This window comes from Strix uralensis, chromosome 15 (genome assembly GCF_047716275.1).
Source record: "Strix uralensis isolate ZFMK-TIS-50842 chromosome 15, bStrUra1, whole genome shotgun sequence".
Classification (NCBI taxonomy): domain Eukaryota; kingdom Metazoa; phylum Chordata; class Aves; order Strigiformes; family Strigidae; genus Strix; species Strix uralensis.
In genome coordinates, this window is record NC_133986.1 from 1611293 (window position 1) to 1638177 (window position 26885).

The 26885-nt window shown below is 40.4% G+C and overlaps 1 protein-coding gene across 1 annotated transcript; it reads right to left on the reverse strand.

Moving 5' to 3' along the window:
- DKK3 (dickkopf WNT signaling pathway inhibitor 3) lies at window positions 1–26318 on the reverse strand. Its single transcript, XM_074884919.1, has 7 exons — window positions 26086–26318; window positions 24044–24181; window positions 23454–23537; window positions 6598–6690; window positions 4408–4552; window positions 1737–1893; window positions 1–366 (listed from the first exon to the last, which is right to left on the reverse strand). Exons 1-7 carry the CDS (start codon window positions 26266–26268, stop codon window positions 123–125), a joined length of 1044 nt encoding a protein of 347 aa, XP_074741020.1. The 5' UTR covers window positions 26269–26318; the 3' UTR covers window positions 1–122.
- Window positions 26319–26885: the final 567 nt, after the last annotated feature.

The window sequence follows — 26885 nt, forward strand, 5'->3', positions numbered from 1 at the left end:
TGCTCACTGAAGACCTTGTTTATTGCACTTCTATCCAGCAGTATGTATTTAGGGTTTACATAAGCAAGACACTAGACAAAAATTTCTAGAAATAACTAATGAAACTCTGTGGTGTTTGGACTTTAAATTTCATCTCCCAAAAACAGCTCCTGAGCTGAGTCAGGCTCAGGCTTCAAACCTGCTTCGTCCTCCAGACTTTCTAATTCTTTACGCACTTCCTGAATGACACTGCTCTCTTCATAATCGGAAAGAATATCTCTGGGTATCAAGCTGAGAAATGGCATCTCATCCATGATTAAGGGATCTTCTTTTTCGTTATTCCTGGTCTCATTGGCAGACAGTTCACACACAGATGTAGTGCTGTGGCTGTTGGGAAGAGACACATCTGGTCATAAAGTACATCTTTTCATGTTCTTGTGCTAGCTCCTTAATAAAATTCTTCCTGCCTTCCCAACATGAAAGCATGCTAAATGCATAGTACTGTCAGATCTACCACAGCTGACTTTAGATAAACATCTGATTTTTACACGCTTGACAGCTGGGGAGTTAAAGATGAGATTTCCACATACAGAGCTAGAATAAAGATCCTAACAGCAAAAAATGTTTGATACTGGAACACAAGATGGCAGTGGACCTCAGCACAACCTGGCCCTTCTACCTACAAGCACTCATGGTGATTAGTCCTTTCTCTTCATGTTATAATACCAAGTTAAGAAACAGGATACATACTTGCACCTTAACTAAAATTTTGGTGCCAAAAGGATGGGATCAACTCTGCTTCCTTCTTTAGATCACAGTTATGAAACATCATCCAATTACTTTTCATGCATGAAAAAAATGTAGAAACAGAGTTGGACACAGAAGAAGACAGAAATATTAATCTACATCTCTATCACAGCTATGCTGTCATGTTGAAAGTTAGTATAATGAAAATGGTAGCGTAGGCACAAACCTAGAGAGCTTATTTCATTAGAAAACATGTAGGTTTTCTAAAAATGCTTTTAGTTCAAAACTGAAATGACCTCGCTTTCTCCCAGTGACATTGCTGATGATGCAAATACTATCCTTTTAAAGAATAATTAAAGGTGTGATATATTAGAAGTTTTAGCTTTTAGCAGAAATACAGAGTCAGCCTGCTGCTTCTTCCTCGAGACTCAATGATACTGAAGAAGTCTGCACAGTACGAAGTGTTTCAAGTCTGAATGGCAGATCCTGAGTCAGTGGTAGGGAAACTGGCTTCTCAGGTTTGAAGCAAAGTGCAAGCAAAGGTATCTTTTCTTCTTGGGATAGAAGTGACCTGTCAAGCTGATCAGTAGCACAGGAACAAGCCTGTTTATACTTACTGCATGTATTAAAATGTCATTAATGTACTTATGTATGAAAGCAAGCACAACTCTTAATAGAAGCCCCATCTAACACAGAAAGTTGGTGGACAAGAGCTGTATGTAGAGAATTAAATTGGAAAGATACATCTCAACAGCTGTTAGTACTTTCTGACCGATTAAAAAGCTGTACCAGCCACAAACTTAATTCACACTGGATTAAGGTGTTGCCAATCTCAGGTATATCTGTGTGAGACAAAGCAGTAAGTTTGAGAAAGCTTCAATGCTACTGCTGAGAAAAGCTGTCAAGATGCTTTATAGTGTGGCAGAATCAGCAAGCTCTGTATCTACTTGCCACAGAAAGAGATCCCTCAAAAATTTCAAGCAGTTTGCTTGCCCAGTTTTGATCTTTACCTCTGAGGTTGGCAGATCAAGCCACTTGCACAGGGGCATCGCTCAAGTACTCCATCGGGTTCCAGTTCCCAGGTGATCAGGTTGAGAAGTTGGTTTGAAGGATCATGGCAGGGTTCACCTTCCTCAGGTAATGGAGTGCACACAGGAAACAGCAGTTCTGTATGCCAGAGTAAATTAATGGTATGAGAAGTCGTTAACTGTCTGCTAAACTGAGATGACCTAATTTTTACGTCTACACGCAAGATAAAAAGTGGTCAAGTCTGTCTTTTTGTAAGTCCCCTTACATATTAGGGAGCCATAACATAATGTTCTTTCTACTAGGTGGGAGTAGGAGAGTTGAAGTTTATGCTTAATGACCAAGGTCAACTCCTGCTTCTTCATGAAGAGACTACTGTCAGTAGAGTAGTACTGCACAACTCCATCCCTTGGAGATTTGAAAGACTATTCTCAAAGCAAGAAAGCGAACCTTAGTGAATCCTTTGTGATGCATAGCATTAATGGTTTAAAATCTGAATAGAGAAATATCTCTATATTTTAAAACTGTTTTTTTTGCTATTTCTTCTATGTTTTTGCAGAGGTTTCAAATACAGACCAACTGTTCAGAGACTTAAATGAGGTTACAAGAACTACTCAGCCATTTCATTTCTTATAGTAGTTCTACACTAGGTAAAGCTGTCTGATGGCGTTTGGGGCTTGGCACCCTTGTTTCTGCACAGGGGTGAATTTCAACCTGTGTAATAACTTTAGAAGAATGTGTCGTTTGCGTTTCCTGGTGCTACTAACTTACAGTGTCAGTCTTGAATTCAGCTTTTCCAGACGTTCCTATCAAACCTCCTTTCCTCCCCTTGCCTTCATTCACCTCATTCTGTCTGGTATAGCAGAATAAAGTATGTAAAAAGTTCATAATTTGAGTTTTTAAAACAAGCTTGGTCAAAATATATGTATGTGTGTGTGTATACAGACACACACATATGCTTTAATGTATATGACTTACCAGTTCCTAATTCTGAAACAGATTGTATCTTAAGCAGTAAATGCTCCATAGTTTACTACAATTTTATATAAAAAATATACATGTAAAGACAGTCCAATCTTTATTAGGACAACCTTTTGCAATACTCGAGTGACAGAGAAAGGCCTTGAGGTTAGGCCTAACCTGAAAAATCCTAAAGCACTGCTAAAGCAGACTACTGCAGAGAATAAAATTCTATTGCTATTAATGAACAGCTCTGTGTAAAGTTTTAGTAAATGTTCCATTGGTTTTCGTCAATATTCTTATCTATTGTATTGTTCCTTCCTGAGATACAGGTTTGTACTAAATATCATTTCAAGCCAAGCACTAACTTATACTCAAATTAGTGTGAATGTCTTATGCAGCTGAAATAATCATCACAAAGACACAGCTTGTTTGGATCCCGTAGGAAATCTGGGCTACAGAAGCAGGATTACCCTCAGAGTAGACTAGCCTAGTGCTACTAACACCAATGGATACACACTGCTGATTTGCTCATCTCTGCAGCATAAGCAGAGATTCAAAGTCCTGCATGATAAAAGTAATAGGCATTTATTAAAAGTGCTCTTTCTGTCTCATTTCAGAATTGGAGTACAAAGAAATCTCTGACAGAGCTTGGAAAACCTGTAAATGCTTTAGGCAGAAACCTGATAAAGAGGAAAATAAAACTGCCCTAACCAAAACTTGCTGAAATTGAACTTACTTAACATCGAAGGTCTACTATGTAATGCTCAAAATTAACACAGAAAAGCTGAGCAGACCCACTTGTCTTAAAATGGTGTTTGAGCTTTTTTCTTTGTTTTCCAGGAATGCCCCAGCAGCCTGATCCCCCCAGCAGGCTGGCCCCGGAGAGGCAGCCCAACTATCAGGGAAGGTACAAGGTCACTTCTTGCTCACAGCAAGAGCCAGGAAAAACCTACCTAGAGAATTATCTACCTGGTGCAGAAAGGTGGTTGGAAGAGTATCCTGTCACTGCAAAATTAAGGTGAACTATGATAAAAGCTGCGAGGAACTAGCAGGTATAAGGCAGTAGAAGAAGCTGGGGCCTGACCAGGCAGGATTTAGGACTGCTTTCAGGCCTGATACCTTCTCCTCCTCTCCTCCCTTTGTAAATCAAGGTTCACATTCCCCTGTGGACTGACAACATAATCTGGAACATCATTCCTCTACGTATCTTGGCTGTCTGGTCAGTATTGCATAGCATATAAAACTCAGAGTATGAAAGGGATCTGCAGTCTGATTCTGATGGTCTGCTTGCTGATGATGAAAGAAAAGCCACTCTCAGTAATCTCAATTTATTTTGGACATTTTTAATTCTTTTATTTTTGCTCTATTGGGTGAAAATTTGATGCAGAACTCTACTACTTTTAAATGTCTGAGACTCTCCTTTAGAAACAGTAGATTTTTGTGCTTCTCATGCTGATCTCATCTCTAGCATGCAATAGGCTTTTTTTTCCACTATTGTCCACCCCTATCAGACTGCTTCTCACTCCTAATTCTATTAAAGTTTTATAATGAAGTTAACCGTGTGCTCTACAGGCAAAGGGAGAATGACCTATTGATTCTGTAGAGATCTAACCACTTCACCTGGGCAAAAGAGCTAAATCCTAATGCTCCTGTATTATAACATGAATAAGAGAAAAAGCAAAACCTCTGTACCTTTCTGAAAAGCACAGCACATTCCAGGGTTGCAGTCATGTTGATTCTCACAAATGGTGCCGTTCTCTCCTTTTGAAGTGGATTTCCTGCACTCACCCCAAACGCAAAGCTGGTCTCCACAGCATTCAACATCCCGTGAGCAGTGCTTGCAAATGGAAAAAGCACATGACAGAACTGTCACTAGCACTAATTGCATATAGCAACGGATGGCTAAACACAGAATTAGACCCTGGTCCTGAAGACAACTGCATATATGTGCTTTAAATACATGCATGTCATATTCCCACTGTTTAAACAGAACTGCTTAGATTCTCAGCTTCAAGCATACACAGAACTATTTGCCAGACACAAACCTCCCCAGAAGAGTAACAGCACTCCTTCTGTACTACTATACTTTCAATCTTACAAAACCTGAATTCTTATCTTAGCATTTACATCAAAATTGATCAGCAGCCAGATATCTGACAGTGTAACATGGATTTCAGGGTGGCCTTTTGCAATCAAGAAAAAAAAAAAAAAGAAACATTATCAATGGAAAACGTTACTGATTTTTTTTCTATTGTTAAATACATTCAGGAATTTACAATTTGTTCAGAAGGATTGCTTTTAAAGAGCAAAGCAAAAAAGTCTTACTGAAGTCCAATTTTTAGTTGTAATAAGAACCAGACCTTGTTTGTAACCAAGAATCTTTGAAAAAAATCTCTTTGAATAAAAGTTCTTTGCAAATCAGAAATGCAAGTCTCTAGCTAAAGATAGCTTGTATGACAACTGCCCCAGTGCTTCAACTATACACACCTAATAAATCAACCTAATAAAAGTGGTGTGTCACTCTTTCTTTTTTTAGGTACTTTGATAAACATCTTAAAGATTCCTAGTAGGTCAGCATTTTAACAGCTTTTTTCTGTCTGCGTAAAGCCCTGTCTGGGCAGCCATACAAAATCAGAATTTCTTTTCCAGTGGATCTCACAGGAAGTGCTTAACACAGGGCAAGAAGTAGGACTATGCTAGCACTATTAAGACCTGATAATTAAAAAGAAAGATGTTTTTTAATTGTGGGGGTTCTGGGTCAGGGAATTGATCGCACCATCTTCAGTCTAAGCTCACTTTAAAACAGGAGTGTAGCCAGACCCAATTTTTACTTTCTTTATTCTACAAATGTTCTACTGAGGACTGCAAAGAAGGGGGGGGGGCAGTTAGGTCATTATAATCTTGATTTTTAATTATTCCATGTTAACATGAAAAATTATCAGTTTAATATTTTTGAAAATATGAATAATAAGGTTTCTTAATAACACTTGAGCATATATTTGGGACTTGTGTTTAAACAAGCATTCAATCCACTGAAGTCAACAGAGCTCCCTGAAGTTATCAAGATAAGTTATTTAAATCATTTCAGGAACAGCCTGTTTTGGTTTTAGTTTATAATAATCCTATTGATTACATGACTTTACGCAAGGTTTGCTTGCTTGTAGACTTAACTGTCTGCAAATGTTTTAAGGAATGAATTTGTTTCACAAGAGGCCATCAGCAGAACCTAGATGAAAAGGGACAGTCAGATAAAAGGCCTTTTTTGACAGACTGCTCTTAAACTGGATTTTCACCACAGAAAAAGCCTGAATGTCTAACCATAATCTAACCACAGCTACTACCAAGAACGTTTACCTTTTAGCTCAAAAGACAGGAATTTACTGCTTCCTGAGGTTCAGATCCAAATAATGTAAATGATCCATGTAAGATGATCGCTTACAGTAACAATTGCACTACAGCATTGTACAAGTTGTCAGTGAAGGCAAGAATGCAGGCCACTGCAATTCTCTTTGTGAATCAGGAGCTGGAAATGACCAACTGTCAGCTGAGCCTACGGAGCTGGCACAGTATTTCCTTTTTGCCCATTCCACTGGCAACTTACAATGCGTTAGCTTATGCTGTCCTTAGGCCACCTAACAAGTCACGCTTGAGTCAGGAGGAGTGGAGTGCAGGTTTTAAAGAGTATAAGAACAGAAACCTTAAAACTTAGTTAACAGGCAGAAAAAAAACAACACAAGAAACTCTACACACCCATTTTTGAACCTCATGCAGAACGTTCTGCGTCGTGTTTTCTATCAATTTTGACTTGCGGACATTAGCAACAATAACTTACACCCTGAGTTTCTGGAGACCACATACAAGCACATCTCATTCAGGACTTACTGTACGCTGGGTTTTACAGAGCTGACACTTGTATTCAAAGGTGGAGAACTGGCAATATTTCCCTGTTTCACAGTCTTCATCAATGATACACTCCTGAAGAAAAGGATAAAAGTGTAATTTGCCACTGTGTGACAGAAATCCATACCTCTTCTTGAAATACCAGAAGGTCTTGGTTGATTATATTTCTTATTTGGGAACCAAGGAAAAAAGCTTGCTTCAGCTCTTCATACCACAGTTCTGTAACAGAACAGTGCTATCTCCCTGGCATATCTAAATATTGTGGCCTCAAAGTGTTAGGTGGCTTCACTTCTTGTATAAGTATTATAATATCAGCAACCTCAAGAAAATAAACTATCTTATTCTGCAGGTTTTTTGGGTGGGTTTTCTTGGGGGGGGGGCTGAAGACATTTGTATTAAATTTGTTCTTGTATTCCAGTACGATTGCAATTCATTACTTGTTGGCTGTTTTTTCAGATGGGGGGCAAGACCAAAGGGAAGAGGCTACACTACAGCAGCTGCAGCAGCCAAGAGTAGCTTTACACTCTGTGGGACACCCTTCTGCAACAGCTTTCTTGATCCCAGGCCAGGTAGCTTTATGCTGTCCTCCCTCCCCTTCCCCAGCAACATTAGTGCTGACCTCAGAAACTCCACAGCATGGTTAGCTCCCGTAAGCCAGCAAGGACAGTCCTATGGGAGAAGGGAATTGTGGTTCCTTTTCCTTGTAACTGCTCCTCTGCTCCCCTTTGCAAGGGCCAGACAAATTCTTCTTGAAAGCATCTTTGTAGTGCCTGAGCATTTTTGTCAGCAACAGCTTCTCCTCTGAAAAATGCAGTGTTGCTTTCCACAGGACTGGTAATGTTAAACATTGCTGGCACTTTATGGCAACAGCAGCACTACCTTAAAGCTGGTACTTCTGGGAAGCAGTAATCATACACCATCTGATTTCCTTTTCTGGGTTGATGGTGTGCCTCCCATGTACCTATCACTGCAGCCCATCACCTGCAAGCTCACAGCTGCAAATGTCTAAATACCTACACATGTAAATTTTTAAATCCTTACTTTAATTTAATTTGAATATTGCAAAATATGCAGGAGCAGATTCTTGGCTGACATTATTCCTCTGGCTGTCAATGGAGTTAATTTACATTTAGTAATCTTCTAGCCCGTCGAAGAACATGATTTCCACATTGCATGTCTTTGAAATGCACATAACAAACTCGGTGTTTCCTCTCACTTTGTTTGCTGCAGCAGTGCTCGGCAGACAGGTCTGAATACTAATTTAAGATTGACAAATACTGAAGAGCCACATATATCCTAGGGAAAAAAAAGCCGCACAGTTCCCTAATGCATCAGCCTTTGCTACCCAGCTAAGACACTAGAGTAGGCCTCAAGCTAGCAAGGTGCTTGAGCATGTTTAGCTTTTCAAACCTGGAATCATTTCATGGCCGTAACAAAAATGTTCATGTGAGCGGGACACCTGAGTTCCCATCTGAATCACAAACTCAGACTGACGCTTCTTCACTCAGAGGCTCTACAAGCACTGTGGTAGAGATGGCTCACCCCTCATTCATGCTGCACAGGGTGAACGTACAAACTGGTCAGAAATTCTTCCCAAAATACCACTCTGCAGGTATGGCAGGGATGATGAACGCTAATACAGAGAGTAAGTGTGTATGTTTGTGTACCCCTGAAGGGTCTGGTTCACAGGGAGGGGGTGTTTTCTCTTTCCATCTAATGGTTACCTCTTAAAAATTGAGTGATTAACCCTGTTCTCCAGAATGTGTTTTCTCCAGGCTTCAAATAATCTAGTCAACAGAAGAATAACTCATGGCACCTTTCTGTGTCGCTTGTACTCCATCATTGGTTTGTACCATCATAAGGTTGATGCTATCTTTTTGCTATTAGTCAATTAAAAAAAAAATAAAAAAGAAAAAGGAATTATACAAAAATCCCTGAATTCTGTGAAGAAACTAGTTGACTGCTCTTTGGCAGATATTAATCTCACTTGCTGGAGTAGATCAACTGTCATCTGTGCAACCTTTATTGAAAGTTTCCACTAAGTGTTTAATTTTCTATTTCTGCTTTTTTAGATCACGTCTCCCCAAACTGCTGACTTCTTTCACCCCATCCCAGTTGGTTGTGTTTCATCTGGGATGAAAATTAGCTCAGCAAGAAGCTTAAGTAAGTGAAGTTCTTAAATTACTATAATCACTGAAAGAGGAAAAGATTACACTGTAAAACAGCTATACTGTCTTCAGATCAACTATACTGTCAGCTGACAGTATATATACTATAGATACATATATATACGCATGCATATATATACTATACATACAGTATACATACTATACTGACAGCTATACTGTCTTCAGATCAAACCTGATGGGAGCTTCTTGTCCTGTGTGAGACAAGGCTGCTCCGCGTGAAGAGGAGTGCCTTGTCTGAGTTACCCATTTTGGCCATTGGAGATGTTTTCAAACAGTTTGATTACCCAGAACATAGAACAGAAGCCAAACATAGTCTAGGGCCTGATTCTTTTCAAGTCAATGACATGATATTCAGGTTATATGTTTATACTTAAGAAGCACTCATTTCAGCTGTTTTAAGACATCAGTATTACCTGGTCTAAGCTGTTATAAATTATCATAATGTTTTTGCAGCTTCATTATTCCAGAACAGTGTGTGTTCTGCTTGTTTGCTTTTGTGTTGCTACATAATCAGGTGGAGCAAAATCCAAATGTTATATAGTATGTTTGAGGTTTTGTGGTTCCAAGTTAGAAGTTAGCCACTTCTCTTCAGCAGCCATGCTCTTCCTGGCCAATTTTCTGTCTGTAGCTTTGTCAGCTTCTTTTATGAATCCCTCTGTATAAACCATACTCAGAATAAACTATACTGTTTCATTCCTGTTCCATCCACTTTCAGGCAAACAGCCAGGTCTCAGTGTAGTCAGTTTTTCCAACTGTCCCTTTCCACAGAGGAGTAATCTTGCCATAATCATTTTTAAGCTCATGGAATAACTCTCTAGTTCTAAACTCACCTAACACCAGAGTTGCAATTCTCCAGTCACTGCTTTCTCTTGCACTAATGAGGCCCCCGCCAAAAAACCTTCTTTCCCCTCTTACTGAATTGTGTCTCACCAGTTCAGACTTCCAGTTTTATGAGGGTTTTCAGTTGGGGAAAAAAATCCTTTCACAGTTTTCTTTCCTGGCATGGAAAAAGCTTGCTTTCATATGCTCTCTGTAAAATTTTGTGCCACACTCCAAACCAACTTCCTTCACCCAGGTATTATAATCCATCATCAGTGCAGAACTCAGTAATGTTTATATATGCAGATGTGTAACTGTTTATCTTTTTTTCTCTTTTATTTTTTTCCCTTAATCAGGCTACAGAACTTTTCTAATCAGACATGAACACTTGCTGGACAAGGTGCAAACCTAAACATCATCGTCATCAGCTGCAATGCATTCTGAACAATCTGTTTTCTTCTGGAATTCTGCAAAGTAAGTAATTTCTCAGAATATTTTGTCTTTGCAAGAGCAACACTGAGGAGAGAGGGTGCTGGCTTCGGACATGCAGCAGAGTATACAAGTTGAGCAGATAGCTTAAAGACAGCATTAGCTACATTTTTAATGACTACATCTCTCTGAAATCCATTACGACGTTATACCAGTTAATTTAACATAGCAGCAAAGGAGTATGCTGTTTGAAAAGTGCTAAAGAATAATGCACTGTGAAAACAGGATTGTCTATTTATTCATGGATATACTAGGACTCATAAACAGAAGCCAGAATGGAGAAGAGCATGCTATGTACCTGTAAGTACATACTCAGCATCCTGTGGGCTCTCATTATAATATTGTACTCTACAACGAATATCCTGCAACACCTGAAAGTAATTTGGGGGGTTAGGATCTGTTCCAAAACCAACAGGAAAAAAAAAACCCAACACAACAAAACACTGAAACTTGCAGAAAATTTTCCCTGTATTTTAAGACCCTAAAACAACTGCTGCTGAAAGAAACTTCAATTTTCTTGTCTTTCGCAGATTATGCCAAGCTATCATTTGCTCTCCTAAAGAATGGTTAGTCTCTACACTTGAGAATAAAAAAAAAAAAATAAAAAAGTGACTGATAGTGAAAGTGAAGTATGGTAGTACCATGACTACCAGAAAACTGAAACTGATGCCTGCGTGCAAGGTGGTGCAGGAGTGTAGAGGTCAGAACTGGTGTAACAGGTTTTGATAAGAGTACTTTCCTTCTGACTGAATGTTTACATAGACATGGCAAGGCACAGGAGAAAAAAGCTTGCTTTCAGTGTGATTCGACAATCTTCACGCTGCCGCCAGTAGCAAGCCTGTGGCTGAGAAGGTGCTATGGCCTGTTCTGGCAGACTGTACTTGACTGGTGGAGTGTAGCCAGCTGCAGTGTGGACCACATTATCCTCTGCCCATATAATACACTAAGGATAAAGAGGCAGAAGCAAAGAATTTCTCAGTTCAAGTTATGAAAGCAAAACTCAAGGCCAGAGTTAACCTACCTTCACATAGAAAGCCACTTCATTTGCAGGGTTCATCAGCTTTCTGTACCTCACTATGGTAATATTTTTAATACTGTTTTGCTGGTGATATAGTACGTACTGAAATGATGCTCATTTTGCTTTGCTCTTCTTCCCCTTATTTCCTAATTAACACCCTAAGTGTAGACTCGAAAATATGCTCAAGTCTATTCTGATACTGACTTCAAAATGGGATCATTGATTTTAAATTCAAAGTTGACATTTGATTTGTTTATTCCCTCTCCCCACTCACACTCACCATACCTCTCACTTTCTCAAAAAGTCCTTCTTCAAAGATAACTTTAAACAAAACTCTCTCTTCACTATTCATATCTTCAGCCAATATTTGTCAGGGACAGGCAAATGACTGTCTGGAATGAGCTTTCCTTCCCTTCTGGGCTCTTTACACTTTAGCTTAGAACCCAAGAAAGCAGAGGAAGGCAGTGTTGATGATTTTATGTACTACTTTTCAGTGGCGATTAATACATCTATCAAAGCCAGACACTGAACACTAAGGGAGCGGGGGGGAGGATATGGAACAGAAAATGTCACAATGGGTAAGGGGCAGCTGTAGTGGAAAAACTCAGTAGCAGTTGCCTGCCAAGGGCACTGACTGCTCTGACATGAGAACAGTAGGTGGGATTCAAATAGGAGAACCACTTTCCCCCTCCCTGTGTAAGCTGTATGGCCCAGTTTGCTGGCTTATTCTGATCCAGTTGCAGTTTGTGACTACAAACCTTCTGAAACTGCCTAGCAGCTGAAGGAGAGGCAGGCTTTTTTTTTTTTTTTGCCTTGGCACTGTCTGTACAGCTGTAAGCCAAAACAGCCATTCCAAAGTGCTCATTCCTAACCCTCCATGGATTTCAAGTTCACAAGCCATAAAGTATGGAGGCAAAATTCACTGATTTCAGAGAGGTAAGGAAATTTTGTCAGCAGGTACACAACATAGGAAGCAAATGCTACAAAAGCAGCTGGTGAAACAATTAGAAAATGATTCTTAGTAACAACCTTGGAAACACATGGGGTCACCTCTCACAGTCTACTGGGACAACTATGCTTCAAAAGCTTCTCTGAACAAAAAGCCCCTTTACATGTTTCTTAAAAGCTCCTGATATAAAGAAATTTCCTTTTCAAAAACCTGTAACTCAAGTACAACTCAATGGTAACCTCCATAAATGGTAGCTACAGATCCGTGCCCAATAGTTCCAGAGCTCACCCAACTGTATCTGTGAGACAATGACAATTTCAGCCACAGCTGAAGTGCTCTAGCAGAGCCACTTGTTCACACTAAACTGACATTTCTTAGCAATTAGCACTTCTAAGAGTTAATATTTACTTCTGTGTTTACATATCCTCTTCTAGGTTTTGTTTTAATTTCTACAAATCATTTCACCTAGGTCTGGTCTCCATTACTGCAGCAGATGGCAAAAACTGCTGAGTAGCAAGGAAAAAAAAGCACAAAAACTGTTTTATATCCTACATGTACTACATGTATTAGAAAAATGGCAGAATTACATAGAATGAAATATTGTTTTATGGAAATTACTACCATAGTTTGAATTGCAGTAGTGTTCCAGTTCCTAATCTCTTAGTTGTCTAGACAGGGCACATAATGCATTTGTCTTTAATAAGATATGAATTAATTTGCCTTGAAATACCTCAAAACCTCTATAATACTTTCCAGCAGAGCAAACCTCTTACTGCAGTCCTGCCAACTACATAGCACTCATAAAAATAAGGACTACTGTTAAAAGAAGACATACCAAAAAGAGCAGACATGTGAGTTGCAAACTATGGTATTAATCACATCCCAGTGCTATGTGGGAAAGTCAGCTATTTGTCTGGCTGTTCAACAGGAATGTGACTTCTGAGCTCAAAACTAATAAGTAAGAAAATACAAGTGACTCCCTCAGTTTTGTCTTGAACTTCTCCATAGAACTAATCTCACCCATTTCCTTTTCCCCCGTCAAGAAAACAGAAACATTTTAATTGGAAAAACTTCACTCTGGCTCTCCACATGATGCAATACGGATGAATGCAAAGTATGTCTGCATGACATAACCAAAGATGGCTCAAAGGCACTCGAGCTTGGCTTCAGGTACCAAAAGCAACATAGCTACATTAGCCTTAATATGCTGTCAAAAAGCCTGGGGAATTAACTGAGGCAGGTTCTAGTCACTCAAACTGCCTGCCACCAAAGCTAGTGTAAGAAGTCCCCCTCTTTCTAGACCATCTGCTTATTCTCACCACAAATACAGTGATCCCCTCGCTGATAAGACCCTTACGCAATTAATGTTCCAGGCCAAAAAAGAAATAAATAAAATGTCATATTAGCCACAGCTTCAAGGAACTGAGACTTCAGTGAAGAAAAAACTACACAGAAAAGAAAAAATAAAAGATTCCTGACAAATGCCTCAGGATGAGAAAAATTATGCCTAGATGCTCTATCAGATCATGTTCTGTTCATGCATGGTCAAAATCTCTGTATGTCAGGTAGTAATTTCACGGCAGGTCACTCTGCAGAAGCAGTCACTTTATTTTCTTCCCTCACCCCCACTTTCTCTCAGTAAGCAATATAATAATTTGATCCTGGCAAGACTATAGCCTCTGCAAATGCTCCTGGGTAGGAAACACTGTGCAAAATACTTATTTCAGTCCATTTTGCAATGGTATCAGAGGAGAAACACTAAAATAACTGTTCAAATTTGGGAGAAAAACCCCACAAATTATCATCTGACAGGTAATTAATTTAGTCTAGAAACTACGAGCTATCCAACTAATATGGGAGCAAAGGTCTGTGTATATATATCTATACATGCATACATACATATATGTATATAGGGCTACACATTGCAGTGACTGTCTGCAATAGCAGAAGTCTCATCTCATCCCACACATTTGCCCTAGAGCAGGCAGGACAGGTTATGACATGAAATTTCTCCTCTTTTCTCCTGTTTGTCAGGTGTACTGTAGGCAGAACAGGATGGTAGAAATTCTGACAACGAAATCTTCCCTTAGGCCTTCTGAAAACCTGGTGCCATGTTATACACTCAGTCCATTGCTTTTTAAATACACACAGACTCTATAATCTTCTATATCCATAATTAGACAGAGAAGGAATATTCTGAAGTTAGACAATCTGAGACCCCAAACCAATAGCCATGTGCTCCATGATTAATTGTTCCATGTTAAGAAAAGCTTTTTCACATAGTATGAGATTACCAAATGAGATCAAAATACTGATGCATGTTTATAAATAAAGATTTTCTAATGGTTTTGCAATTAATTTTGTCTTAATAGAGAAATGCATCTATCTGTGGATCTATTAATTGAAGAACAACAATTCTTCGACCTTTGATAACCAGATGTGTCTAAAACCTTGAGGTCTAAAAGATCTTGGTTTTTACTCTAAATGCCTTGAGATACAGTTACAGAAACACTGTAAAACTGTGCTACAAAGCTCTAAAGTGCCATTATTTCTAAGTAGTCGGTAATCATATAAAGATACAACTTTCATGTAATGGCCTGCCCAGGGGGTGAATTTTAAGGCAGGCGGCTCTTCTTTCTGCAATTGGCAGCTACAAAGTTTCCATGATTCACTACCAAACTATGTAAATTTTGAAAATTTATAAAAACAAAACAACACAGAGGAGTAGCTGTACACAGCAAGGATGTAAAACAGCTGTCCAAAACCAGCTGAAAACAAGATTTCTGTACTTAATAGCTTCTTGCTAACCTTAATCACTAAATTAACAGTAGTACACTAAGACACGTACCTGTGCCCAATCCCTCACAGAACTTATTTCAAACCCTGATTCTTATGTGCTTTGTTCTTATATCACATACTGGTTTGGTACTTTACAGTTTCAACAGACTTATTTACTGTGTTTAAGGTGTCAGCCAAAGATAATAATACTAGAACAGAAATACATGGGTAAGAATTCACCTACAATGGATTTTGCCTATAGCAGAGTTGACAGTGTGGGAGACTTGTTACTGTAGAGGAAAGGGAATAATTTATTTTCCACGAGCTGTAGATGGAAGAAGAAGGGGTTTAAATTACAGCAATAGAGACTTTAGAGTGAGCATAAGAAAAACATTGGAATAAATTGTCTCCAGCACTTGGGGATTCTGAGAACACATGAGATGAATGTCTGCCCAGAGATCGAGTAGGCATCTGGGTGGTAGATGTTGCCTTTTTGCAAGATGTTGCCTTCCAGACCTCCTCTTTGGGGCATTTGTTGGGATTAAAATAGAGCCTTTTTTCCCCCCTTAATTTAATTCTCTGTCTGAAATCATGTGTCTAGAGGATATCAACAACACGAGATGGTGACTATTCATGAATATTAATTCCGTTCCCTAAACAAACTCCAATGAAGAAGAAATTATAAAGGGTCTTCAGCATACTCTTTATGTCCTTCCAAAAAGAACATATGAATGCGAATGTATTACAGATTCTATCTTGTATAAAGTCCAAGACAAACACCTACTAGGGGACCAAAACTTTCCCTTGCTGATGGCTGTGAAATACACTGGACACAGAAAGACGAGTAAGGTTCCCCTTTGCCTGACACCATGACGTCAGCCTCTCTACATGCCTTAAAATGCTTCTTCCTCCCCCTGGGATGAGTGGACTTTCTAAGAGAACAAGTTTGAGGGATTCCTCACGTGATACAAATTCACAGAACAGGCTCTGAGTAATTTCCAGACAGAATAACAACAAATCCGAAACTCCCACCCCACCCTGTATCTCTTTTTACCAATTATGCAATATTATGATGTATTACTAATTGGAAGGGAGAAGTGGCATCGTTATTAAGGTAAAAATCAAGAGACAGGTAGAAAAGTTGGAAGGGGCTTCCCTCTATAAGCTGCCATGGTGAACAACCACAATTTGACAGCTAATGCATTCACTGGTGCAGTATCCCTCAGTGCTAGCTATCAGAGTGACTCAGTCCCTCAGAAGGCCAGGCAGCCACTCACTCCGCAAAAGATGCCAAAATGCTGGCTTTGAATCAGATGTGAGGAAGGACAAAGTGAGACTTACTCAGCTGACACAGAAATGCATTTCTCAAGGGAATACATTTGAAGTCACCATTCTACAGTGCTTTTTTTTCCCCTCACATTTGCCAAATCTTTGATGAAACAGAACTAAACAGAAACTGACTTCATCACTTTCCTTTAATTTTCATACTTTACCTATGTAAGTCATAGCGCAAAACACTATCAAGGTGGACTATTAGCATCTCACACATCTTCCTGACCATAAACAATTGCACAGAAGGGCAAGCGATCACAGATCACATTCATTCTGTCTCCTCCTACTCACTGGTGTAAAATCAGTATCATTCTACTGATTTTGATGAATCTACCCCTCCTACAGTCCAAGAAAAGGTTAGAGAAGACTTAGGCTCATCATATATTGAATGATGTGTTACTGGGCCAACCTCCCAGTCATGGTGAATTGGTACCATTCTGCCACCTTAGGTATGACAATACAGATGTAAACCAGCTGCAGATGTAATCCATTCATTTGTATCTCAATCATTCTAAGATTGTAACAGATGTAAATAAAAAATAAAAAGACAAAACATTTATGTTTTACATCCGGTACTGTAGCCTGTATTTCCTAAAGCCTTTGCTATTGTTCCCCTACCAGCTAAAGCTTACTGCTTAATTAGATAATATGGTTTCAGCTACAATCTCAAATAAGCATCTGCTGGAGCCAATGGATTAAACCATATAATCAAAACCAGTGGAAAAAATTTGTCTTTTGCCTTAAAGCTTTTCCTCTCATGTGATTAGTTTTGCTACATGGGTCTGACCAGAGGAAAGAAACATTGCTGATAAACTTTCACTGCTGTCTAAAGACAGTCCATACTATGATCTCTTAACAGATGTCAGTAGATCACAGAATTGTCACCAGCCCACATAAAAGATTCACTGCCCTGACTGTATCTGTTGCCTTGCAGAGAAGATAAAAAAACATTTAATTTCTCTTAGGATAAATATGTATATCTAGTAGAGGCAGAAAGTAAAAGCATTCACGGTGATTTGTTTTTAAATCTCCCTACAACTTGGACATGATCCGTAAAAGACATCTGGACAGCCTTGGTTCCCTGAACTCAGCGTGTTATGTGTGAGAAGATTGAACTATAACCAGGGAAAAGGTGAACAACTGCTCTTTGATTGACGCTACTCCCTTACCATGGCTTGTTTGCAGAAGAGTTGTACCAACCAGTATGCAAACAAGGAAGAAGCAGGTAACTGAACATGATGCATACCTCCCCACAGATGAAAAGTTTCAGACAAACCAGAATTTATTTCTACAACTAAAAAGAATGCTGTAAGATCTAGAAGTGGTGCATGGCTCTCAGATGGACACTGATGAAGCAGTGGGTGAGCACTGACTCTCTAAGAGAAAGTCTGTTTTGTATCCTTCTAGAGACCAACTTAGTGGTTACTGTTGTGTTTTTACTAACCTTCACCTAGAACACTGAATCAATTTTAGCCACTGTTACTGTGTTACAGTAATAGCTTTTTTTTGATGAGGAGAAATGTATTCCAAGAAAATCTTTCTCTCTTCAATATTTAGCTACTCAAAGGGTAAAAGTCCAGATAGATAAAAATGGCGAGGCCGTTCTTCAGCCAACTTGAGTTTGTACAAAAATCAAAAATATTATTTTTCTTTGGAGTTTGACTGGAATAGAAATACCACATTACAGCACATGATGATCTGGCAAACACAGACATAGACCTGAATTGCTAATGAAGAGTGTTACTTGCAGAATACCTATTAGTACTACACAGTTTTGTCTGTCTAACTTGACAGAAAAAAACTTACACTCAGCTAGACCAATAGGAAATACAAAAGAAATCCTAGTCACTCTTTTATTTTTTTTTCATTACTAGCAAAGTAAATTTACTAAAGTTTTCTAAATTACTTCAGATTTCCACTGACTCCCACTGACTCCCGCTCCAAAAGAGAGCAGGATTTGATACCTTTAGTTAGCCATAACCCCTTTGCTATTGCATCAGCTATTTGCCTGTAAATCAAAGCCACTATTTAAGACCAAAAAACCACAATGTGATAATGATCTGTGTTCTCTGACCTTTGGTGGTTGTGTTTTCAGCCGAAACACCTGCCTGGTTTGCCTCACCTCTCAGCAAAAGGCACCTTGCATCTCTTCCCTCTGATAAGGTCTAGCAGCTGTTTACACCTGCTTGTTTGTTCGGGGTCACCAAGCATGATATCTGATTCCATGGAAACTCCAGTCTCACTTTTCTCCACATCATGGCCATTGCAGCACTATAGTATTACAAAACCATCTTATGTTTGTACGCACTATCCATCCGTGATTCTCTGCGTGGATCTGTAACTTTTTATACAGCATTCTGTCTGAGGAAACAAGCCAACTCAGAATGGAGTAAGTTCAGTAAATAAAGATGTGGACACTGAGCTGTATGACACACACCTCAGCTGGAAACTACAGAGATTTCCCACTTTCTTCCTCAGACAAGTTTTTTCACGCAGGATCAGAGGCAACACATGTTTTTCAAACTCTTTATGACAGGCTGAAAAATGCTTTAAATAAGGCCATTATAATGGGGATGCTATCCATTCTATCTCTACAGATAAATGAGTGACCTGACTGCCCCATCAGCTTGTAAAAGCAGCTCCACAGTGGTACAGTCCTCCCTGCCCAAAGCTGCAGAGATCCAAACAGCAGCCTCTAACCATGGAAATAAAGGCCTGGTATCATGGGCCCTCTCCCCTAAGGACCTGAGAGTGTTTGAAATTACTTGTTAACCAGCTGCTGTATTTGCAGAAGGTGGGTGCCAAATACATGTGTGCATACAAGCACACAACCACCTCTCCAGAGAAAGAGCAAGCACCTTGCATAGAATCACACTGAAGGCACCTCTCCCTACTCTCCCACAAAGAAACTTTGGCGTGTACTGTATAACTGATGAGAAGTCACAGTCATGCCCTCAAGAGTCTTTGCCATCAAGGGCAGGCAAAAGAAAGGAATGATTTGCATAGTGCCAAAGCCAAATGAGAAATGCATGACACTGTCCCTAAATATTAGCATCTTCATAAATCTCTCTCAAGAAAAAGAATTGAAAGCAACCAGATGTACTTCTATTAAAGTCTGAGAAAAAGAAAGCCAAACTTGCTAGAAATAAGCTGTTGCTATTTTTATTTATCAAATTAACACAGACAAGAAAAAAATCTTAGGTACGCTAGCTCTGAATTAGAAGAAAGAGCTTATAGAAAATACTACTCTGAACACAACTGAGAAGAGATGCAACTACTCCTTGTGCAGCAAATCTTACCAGTACCAACTTTGTTTCCTTTTATTTTTCATGCTTGCTTTTCATTGATTAGGCTAATGTATCAGAATTGAAATAGGACTAGTCAACAAGCTAGAAAGGATTTTGATTTTCATATGGTAATAAAGAGTGCTGTTACTTTATCTGTGTTCTATACTTGAGCTTACTACTGGAAATAGTTAATTTGCAAACTAACCAATGTTCCCCAGAGAAGTAAATTATAGAGTATTTGAGCCTTAAACCCAGAAGCAAGTGGATGTAAATCCCTGCACAGACATGAAAACATGCACATCCAGCTACCTCTTGCCAGTATTCAACCTCTTTAAAGATACAGGACTATTGGATCAAAGCCTATCATCTATGCTGGTGATTGTCAGTCCTCACTGACATCTGAGAAAGTGAATGTTAGTCTGGGAATGCAAATGGCGCCTCCAAATAATGCAGCACCTTTGAAGAACTGGATTGCATTGCCAGAAATGGCAAGCAGCCCAATTCCTCTTCTGGAGACTTAAAATACTGATAGTCTTCTGGCCATCAAAATACTGTCAAGTGAGCCATTCAATAACAAAGAACACAGTCTAAAGAGAAAACTTGTGTGATGCAAAGCCAAGGAGAAATACTGTCCGAGAGGGAAAAGTGTGTGTGTAGGATTATGCCTTACATTTCTGTAATAGTGTATCTGCACTACATGTATGTGTATAAACTTATATATATATTTATATGCACTATATATAAGTGCATATGTACCTGTTTGCAGGAGGACATAGGAGGGGCACAGGCACTGTGATTTTAAAAAGCAGACACAACCTATTTTCCATGAAGCTCCTTTGCCAGTGCCAAATTTCATTCCAGACAGTATATGGATTTATTATTGCAACACAGACCCGTCACAAGACACTTCTTTGCCTCCCTGTGAGGCTTTTGTGCCATGTCTCAAAGCCTAAAAATGTCACTGGAAAAACTTTCAGTGATTTCAGTGGCTTTTAACTCAGTCCAGAGAATAAATGTGAACTGAGGGTTATAGGGTTCCAGTTATTACTAATCACTACAATAATAAATTATATAGAGTTTACATTTCAGAGCAGGTGGTTTGCAAAGGTGTTTGATGAATTCTTGTATTTACCACCCAATTTTGTACCTAAAGTACAGGAGCTGTGGGAGTCCTTAATTTTTTAACGGAAGCCTGTAAACTGAACCTATGAAAGAGGTTTAGTTTTCAGCAGTTTCCCTACAAGCATAAAAGTTGAGCTTGTGTGACAGCATGTGCCTATTTCTTTTACTTTGCAGACTGAAAATAAAAACAAAAGTGCTGTTCTAAAGAGGCACCAATCTGAAGGCTACAGGAGTAGCATCAGAACAGAGGTCCTATTCCCAACGGCTGGCTCCCTACAGCCTCTGCTACCAAATTCTCCCTCCCCAGAACAAAATGTCAGTATTGCCCTTTTCAAATGACTGTCAATATTTACAGCTAGAATTACACAAACCTCTTCGTTGAGTTATACTGCACAGCAGGATGAATTGCTGATGGGTATTAAGGATGTGTGTTACAGAACAGCATATACTAGCTGTATTTAGAGATTCACTGACATAATCTCCAAACAGATTTCAAAAGGTTTCCATTTTTAACTGCCTGGAGAATACAAAACCTATACATGTATTACTTTGTTGCTAACATTTAAAATAAGCAGCAAAGAAGCGGAACTGCTATTCCACCATCCTGTGGTCTGTGAAGCCTGCAGCCTGGAAAGTGATTGGGACATCCCACAATGTCACACGACACTTTGAGGATGAGAATTTATGTATATAAAAATGACCTAAGGGGCCAGCGCAAAGTTTTCTACAACTCATTTTCCCAGTACTTTTGTCTTAAGTTTACAAATCTAAGCAATAGTGCTTTTTAATTTCGACAAAATTTTTCTTCCACTTGGTAGACCTCACCTTGGCAGGAGAGATCTTGCTGTAACATTTTTCTTGCTGTAACCCAAATTTTCCAATTCTCAATCTCATGCCATTACTCCTACAATAGTTCTTCACCCTTGTAGTACCCTAAATAATTCATATTCCACCTTAACGTTTAAAGTTTTCAGATATTTTCAGATTTATTTGTTAGGCATCTCTGAGTCAAATTAATATATGTGTGTTTGTCCGCTCTCCTTAAGTAACAACCAAATACGTCTGTTGGTTGCTTTTCCCATTTAGCTTTTTCTCTAACTTGGCAACCTCTAAATAAGGTGTTTGTACCACGGGCATGCTGAAAGTTCAAAATGAGTGTGAGAGAGGAAATAAACATTAACAAATGTAGTTTTGTTTCAGCAGCTGCTGCAGTAAGGATGTTGATGAATAAAGCGCCCCAGGATTTAAATGATTAGAAGTTAACATGATCAGTTCCAATTATGCTTACTTCCTAACTGAATAAAGACTGCCACCATGAAGGTTGACAAAAATTTGTATTCGCCCCTCAAATTCTTTAGCTGGAAGACTAATAACAGTATTGGTTCTGGATGCAGCACTGGCTCGTTAAGTGAGGCAACCTTCCCATAAGGAAAATACAGGCAATGTCACTTGATATATGAAGCTTTGTAAGGAACTTTGATGATTGTTGGTGAAAGCTGACTTAGAAATATTTTTTATAGCTGTGAAGAATGATCAGACACCACAAACAAGCCAAATACATTATGAAATAACACCAGTGTTGTGTCCCAGTGCTAAGAAGGTTGAAAAGTTTGCCTTTGTACACTGGCTTTGAAGATGATGACCATATTTGCTTGAAAAAAACATTTGGATTGCCTTCATTACACGTATCTCATTATTAAAAAGCATTATGGAATATGTTAACACTTTTATAAAACCAAGCTGCAGCTTAGAACAGTTGCAATTTATTTTGTACCTTGACTTACCACTTCATCTATAAGATTCACAAAATAGTAAAAAAAAAGAAATACTGCATACATAAGCAACTTTACTTTTCTTTTTGCCATTCTCAAACTTTAGTAGCAGTATAAAAATATGAGCTAAAAGGGGGAAAACTTAGTTAGAGGATAATAGCAGAAAAGATGCACTAATTTCAGGTTTTATGCCCATTAAAAATAGGAACTACTGCCACAATTTTTTCTTTTTTTTTAACGTTTTATAAAATAAAGAGCTGCTTCTGTGACAGAACTGGAAGAAAGTTACTCTAAAAAAAGCGAGGGCATGTTAAACTAAATTAAACCACAAACTATTAGTCAGATAAAGCCAGCTATTAGAGGAAACACCGGCAAGTCCTGTCTTAGTTAAGAGCACAAACAAGTCCATTTTGGTAAGACTATAACTGAAGGAAACCTAGCGGTTGTTCTGAGTAGCAGTACGTGCTGAATTTCTCATGGGACTTCTCAGGTGAAGGATATTCTTGATCTTTTAAACTTCTTTGAGAATCTTAAACAATGATATTTCCAGGGGGAAGGGGGATTTACTGTCCCACCCTTCTCCCCCTCCCCAAAGTGACATCACTAGGTTAGGCTGAAAAGCAAATAGTCATATATTGTTCCACAGACTCCTCACAACAGACAATTTGGGGTTGATTTTCTAGTCTTTAAAGTCTATAAAGCAATTTTTTAATGACATCCAAAAGCACTGAGTGGACATACATGAAGTACTGTTATACTAAGGGTTTATTCACACTCATTGGAAAGGGCTGTGTAACTATCTTTGCTATTTGAGTACAACATTTACATTTGACAGGCAAATTGAATATTCAGATCAAGCACCTCAGTTAACCACAACTTTGAAACTCTGCTTCCAATTCATAATATAATATTCCTAAATTAAATTAATTAAACAACAAAAACATTTTTGACTGCTTACCCCTAATGGTTTTGTGTGTTTTAAAGAACTCAGAAATTCTGCTAGATGAACTAGCTCATCTTCTTCTGAATCATGAACCCCAAGTATCTGCTTAATTTTCAAAATGAAAAAATGTGTTCACTTACATGATTTCTTTTGTTTTCTCCATCTTTTATAGATGTAATAACTGTCTCAGAAAAAACTGTCGATCCAGTTTTGTTATCTGTAACCTGATGTGGCAAAAGAAGAATAAAATATCAGACGGTATTTTTTATTAGTCTTTAGTTACTCTCAATCCTACATTCTGCAATAATTAACTCATCCCTACTCCCTCCTTTTTTTCCCATTTTGCTGTCACTCATATAAAATCCTAATCTGGGGGGGAAAAGCAGACGACAAAGCTACCCCTTATCTATTTAAAACGTCACTGCAATGAAGCTAACTGAGCAGGAGATGGTCATTCTTTTATGACCCATGTAATAGCTGTACCTGTGTTCTATTTTTAGCCCGCACTTTTTTAAAAATAAACTCTTATTTCACATTAACCTTTTATGACATATGCCCCTACACAGCGAATAGGCAAGCAAATAAGATACAATAAAACCCCGAAGTAATTATCATTGGGAAAGTTTGTACTCCAAATTATCTTGTCTCCACAAAATGGGCAAAATTGGTTTTATTTTTGAAGTGAAGGTTGCATAGGAACCAGCAGTTTGCTACATGTATTTTCTCATACCTTATCAATTTCTTGATGAGTCTGAACAGTTTTATTACCAATTCTGGTTTCCGTGTTGGACTCATTATGGTAGTTGGGAGGTAAGTTTTCAAAGTTTACTTCCGACAGTTTTTTTGCCCCTTCCTCTTCAGCTTCCATCTGCCAAATTTAAATAAACCAACTGAAAATTAGCAACAATTACACAAAAGAGAACAACCAACACTTCTTGTGCAGCCCTCAGTAACACCCTGTTTCATTATGTGGTGCTGCTGGTACAGATCCCCCTGTATGGGAATGCTTACTCTGCTGTTTCAGACAACCACAGCAACTCTTTTAATGGACTAGAAAAACAGTGGAGAGCTAAACCCTTGAGCTCTGGACTGTTTAAGCCAAAGTCAGTCCCCATGAAGAAAAAGTGTGCAAAGACTAGTGACAATTTGGTATCTCCACAGGCTGATGCCAGCCAAGAGCCCAGCTTTCTATTTTTCCCAGAAAATCACTAAACACTTAAGACAGACTTTTCCATCTGACAAAGAAAAGAAAATATTCTGGCAGGACAAAGAGTCATAGCCAAAGCCCCTTGAAGTCAACAGAAGCAGTCCTATAGAACAGCATACACACATCCAGAGTCTCATTCTCTATTTCAGTTCTCTCTGCCTGCCAGATGAAGACTCAACACAGAAGAGGAGCGCTCTCTGAATCCCAAAACATAGTAAGCTTAGCAAAAGGGCATGAGTCTTGTAAACAACACAAACTCCGAATAAGTCGTGTCCCTTTGTTATTTGCAACTGCTGTTAACAGAGCTAGGAGGCCACAAGTTCAGGCGGGCTGAACAACAGAATTTTTCCCAAGGCAAAATTTCTCTTTATGGTGTGTCTGTTTATTTTAAATGACAGCTGCAAACCTTTTTAAGTGTAAAGCATTTATCTGCTAAGACACAGCTCAGACAATCCACATTTTGTCCTGTTTACAGACCGTTCCTCAACCCAGAACCGACAATAGGAAGAATAAGAGAGATAGAAGCTTTGACTACATCCTTATTTATAACAAAGCATATTTTCAGCACTGTGAAGAATACTTAAAAAAATTGTTTGTCTCAATGTGTTTGCAGTCTAAATGAAGTGGATGACAGAGGTGGATTTCAGCAACTGTCCAGATGACAGTAAAAGTTCAGAAATTATCTAATTATAGTAAACAAAGGTCTGTTTTCTCAGTGGGTTGTCCGTAAAAGGCTTTCTCGGACTACGTATTTTGGAATGAGAGGAAAAGAGAACTTGGAAGGAAGGTTCTTATCATGAAGGGGAAAAAAGCGCAGTAGGGGAATGCAGGAACAGTCTTTTGACAGCGATAGGAGACAATGGCTCGGCGTCTAGACTGTTCCTGGCTTTGAAAGACCCTGTGCGATTCTGGGCAAGCAATGTGAGATCAAGACACAGAATTACACCAAAAGTAAACCGCTTCTCCACACGCGTTTTCAGGACTGTCTTACACCTTTGAATCCTGGTTGGGGGTAACCACTTGCGTCTTAGTTCCTGCCGGACAAAGATAATAAAGTAACTCTTCGCTCCTTCCCTTGCCACGGGCAGTTATTTCCTCCCTCTGGGATCCCGGCGGAGGGGTTTGCCGCATTTCTGCCTCGCTATCTGCCCGCACCGCTGCAAGAGGGCGGCTTTCCAACGCCATCCCCCGCGCCGCAACCCCCCGCCCGGAGAGCCCCGCGCCGCGGGGACGCGCAGCAGCCGGAGGGTGCCGAGGCGGCGCGGGGGAAGCACCCCCGGGGCACCTCCCACCTGCGCCCGCGGCCTGCGGAGGGCGGCCGCTCCGCGCGGGCGGGGGGCGGCGGCCGCCGAGCTGAGGGGATCCGCGCGCAGCGGCCCCTCACGGCGCGCGCGCGGGGATGCGGCTGTGGGCGAAGGCGGGAAGAGGCTCCCGCCGCGCGGCGCTGCTCGCAGGTGCGGCGCGGCCCGGCCCGGCCGGGGGGGAGTGAGGGGGGGAGTGAGGGATTCCCCCACAGCCCCCCAACCCTGCAGGGTCCCCCCCGACCGCCCCGCCGCCCCCCTCACCTCTTGCACGGCGTTGCGCAGCTTGTGCTGCGTGTCCTCCATCAGCGCCTCCACCTCCCGCAGCATCTCGCCCAGGCTGGCCGCCCGCCGCCGCCCGCCGCCCCCCGCCGCGGCGCAGCACAGGGCCGCCAGCAGGGCCGCCAGCAGCGGCCATCGCCGCCCCGGCCCCGCTCCTCGCCGCATCCCGGTGGCGCCGCTCCCGCCGCTGCCCCTCGGCGGTGCGGGCTGGCGGCGCGGAGGTGGGGTGGGGCGGGGCGGCAGCGGGCGGCTCCGCAGCCTCCCGCCGGCCCACATCGGCCTGGCCCGGCCCCCGCAGCCCCCCGCCGGCTCCACAGCGCCGGCCCGGCCCCCGCAGCCCCCCTGGAGCCCGCGGCCCTGGGCCTGAGGGAGGCAAAGCAAGGCGCGGGGCCTGGGGGAGCGGGAAGGACAGAGGGGAGAGAGGCTGAGGGAGTGGGAGAGATGCTCAGCGGAGGAGCAGTGCGACTTTCCCGTTCAGACCCGGGACCTTCCTGCTGTTAATTTTTTGAACAGGTTTAATGCGAAGACGATGGAGGAAGCTGCTTGACATGTCTGTTATGTATTCTGCTTCCCAGTCTTCAGCGAAGTTTTTCAAGAGATGTTTTCAGCTCTGAGGATCAGCCAGGTCTCTAAGAGGTGACACATTCCGAATCTGGCTGGCCAGCACCCTGCTCTCCCTGATTGTTTCCTTTCAAACTTTTTTGTAAAAAGTTTCAGACATCATCATCATCATGTTGTATATGTTTGCATCTTCCCCACTTTCCACATTATTTTTCCTCTTC

Excerpts from the sequence above, each read along its gene's own strand:
- DKK3 (XM_074884919.1), bottom strand. The coding sequence starts at position 26,268 with ATGCGGCGAGGAGCGGGGCCGGGGCGGCGATGGCCGCTGCTGGCGGCC. Across the intron at positions 4,553-6,597 it reads TCTGTAAAACCCAGCGTACA|CACTGCTCACGGGATGTTGA; the intron begins GTAAGTCCTGAA and ends TCCATTTGCAAG. Across the intron at positions 367-1,736 it reads TTGATCTGCCAACCTCAGAG|CCACAGCACTACATCTGTGT; the intron begins GTAAAGATCAAA and ends TCTTCCCAACAG.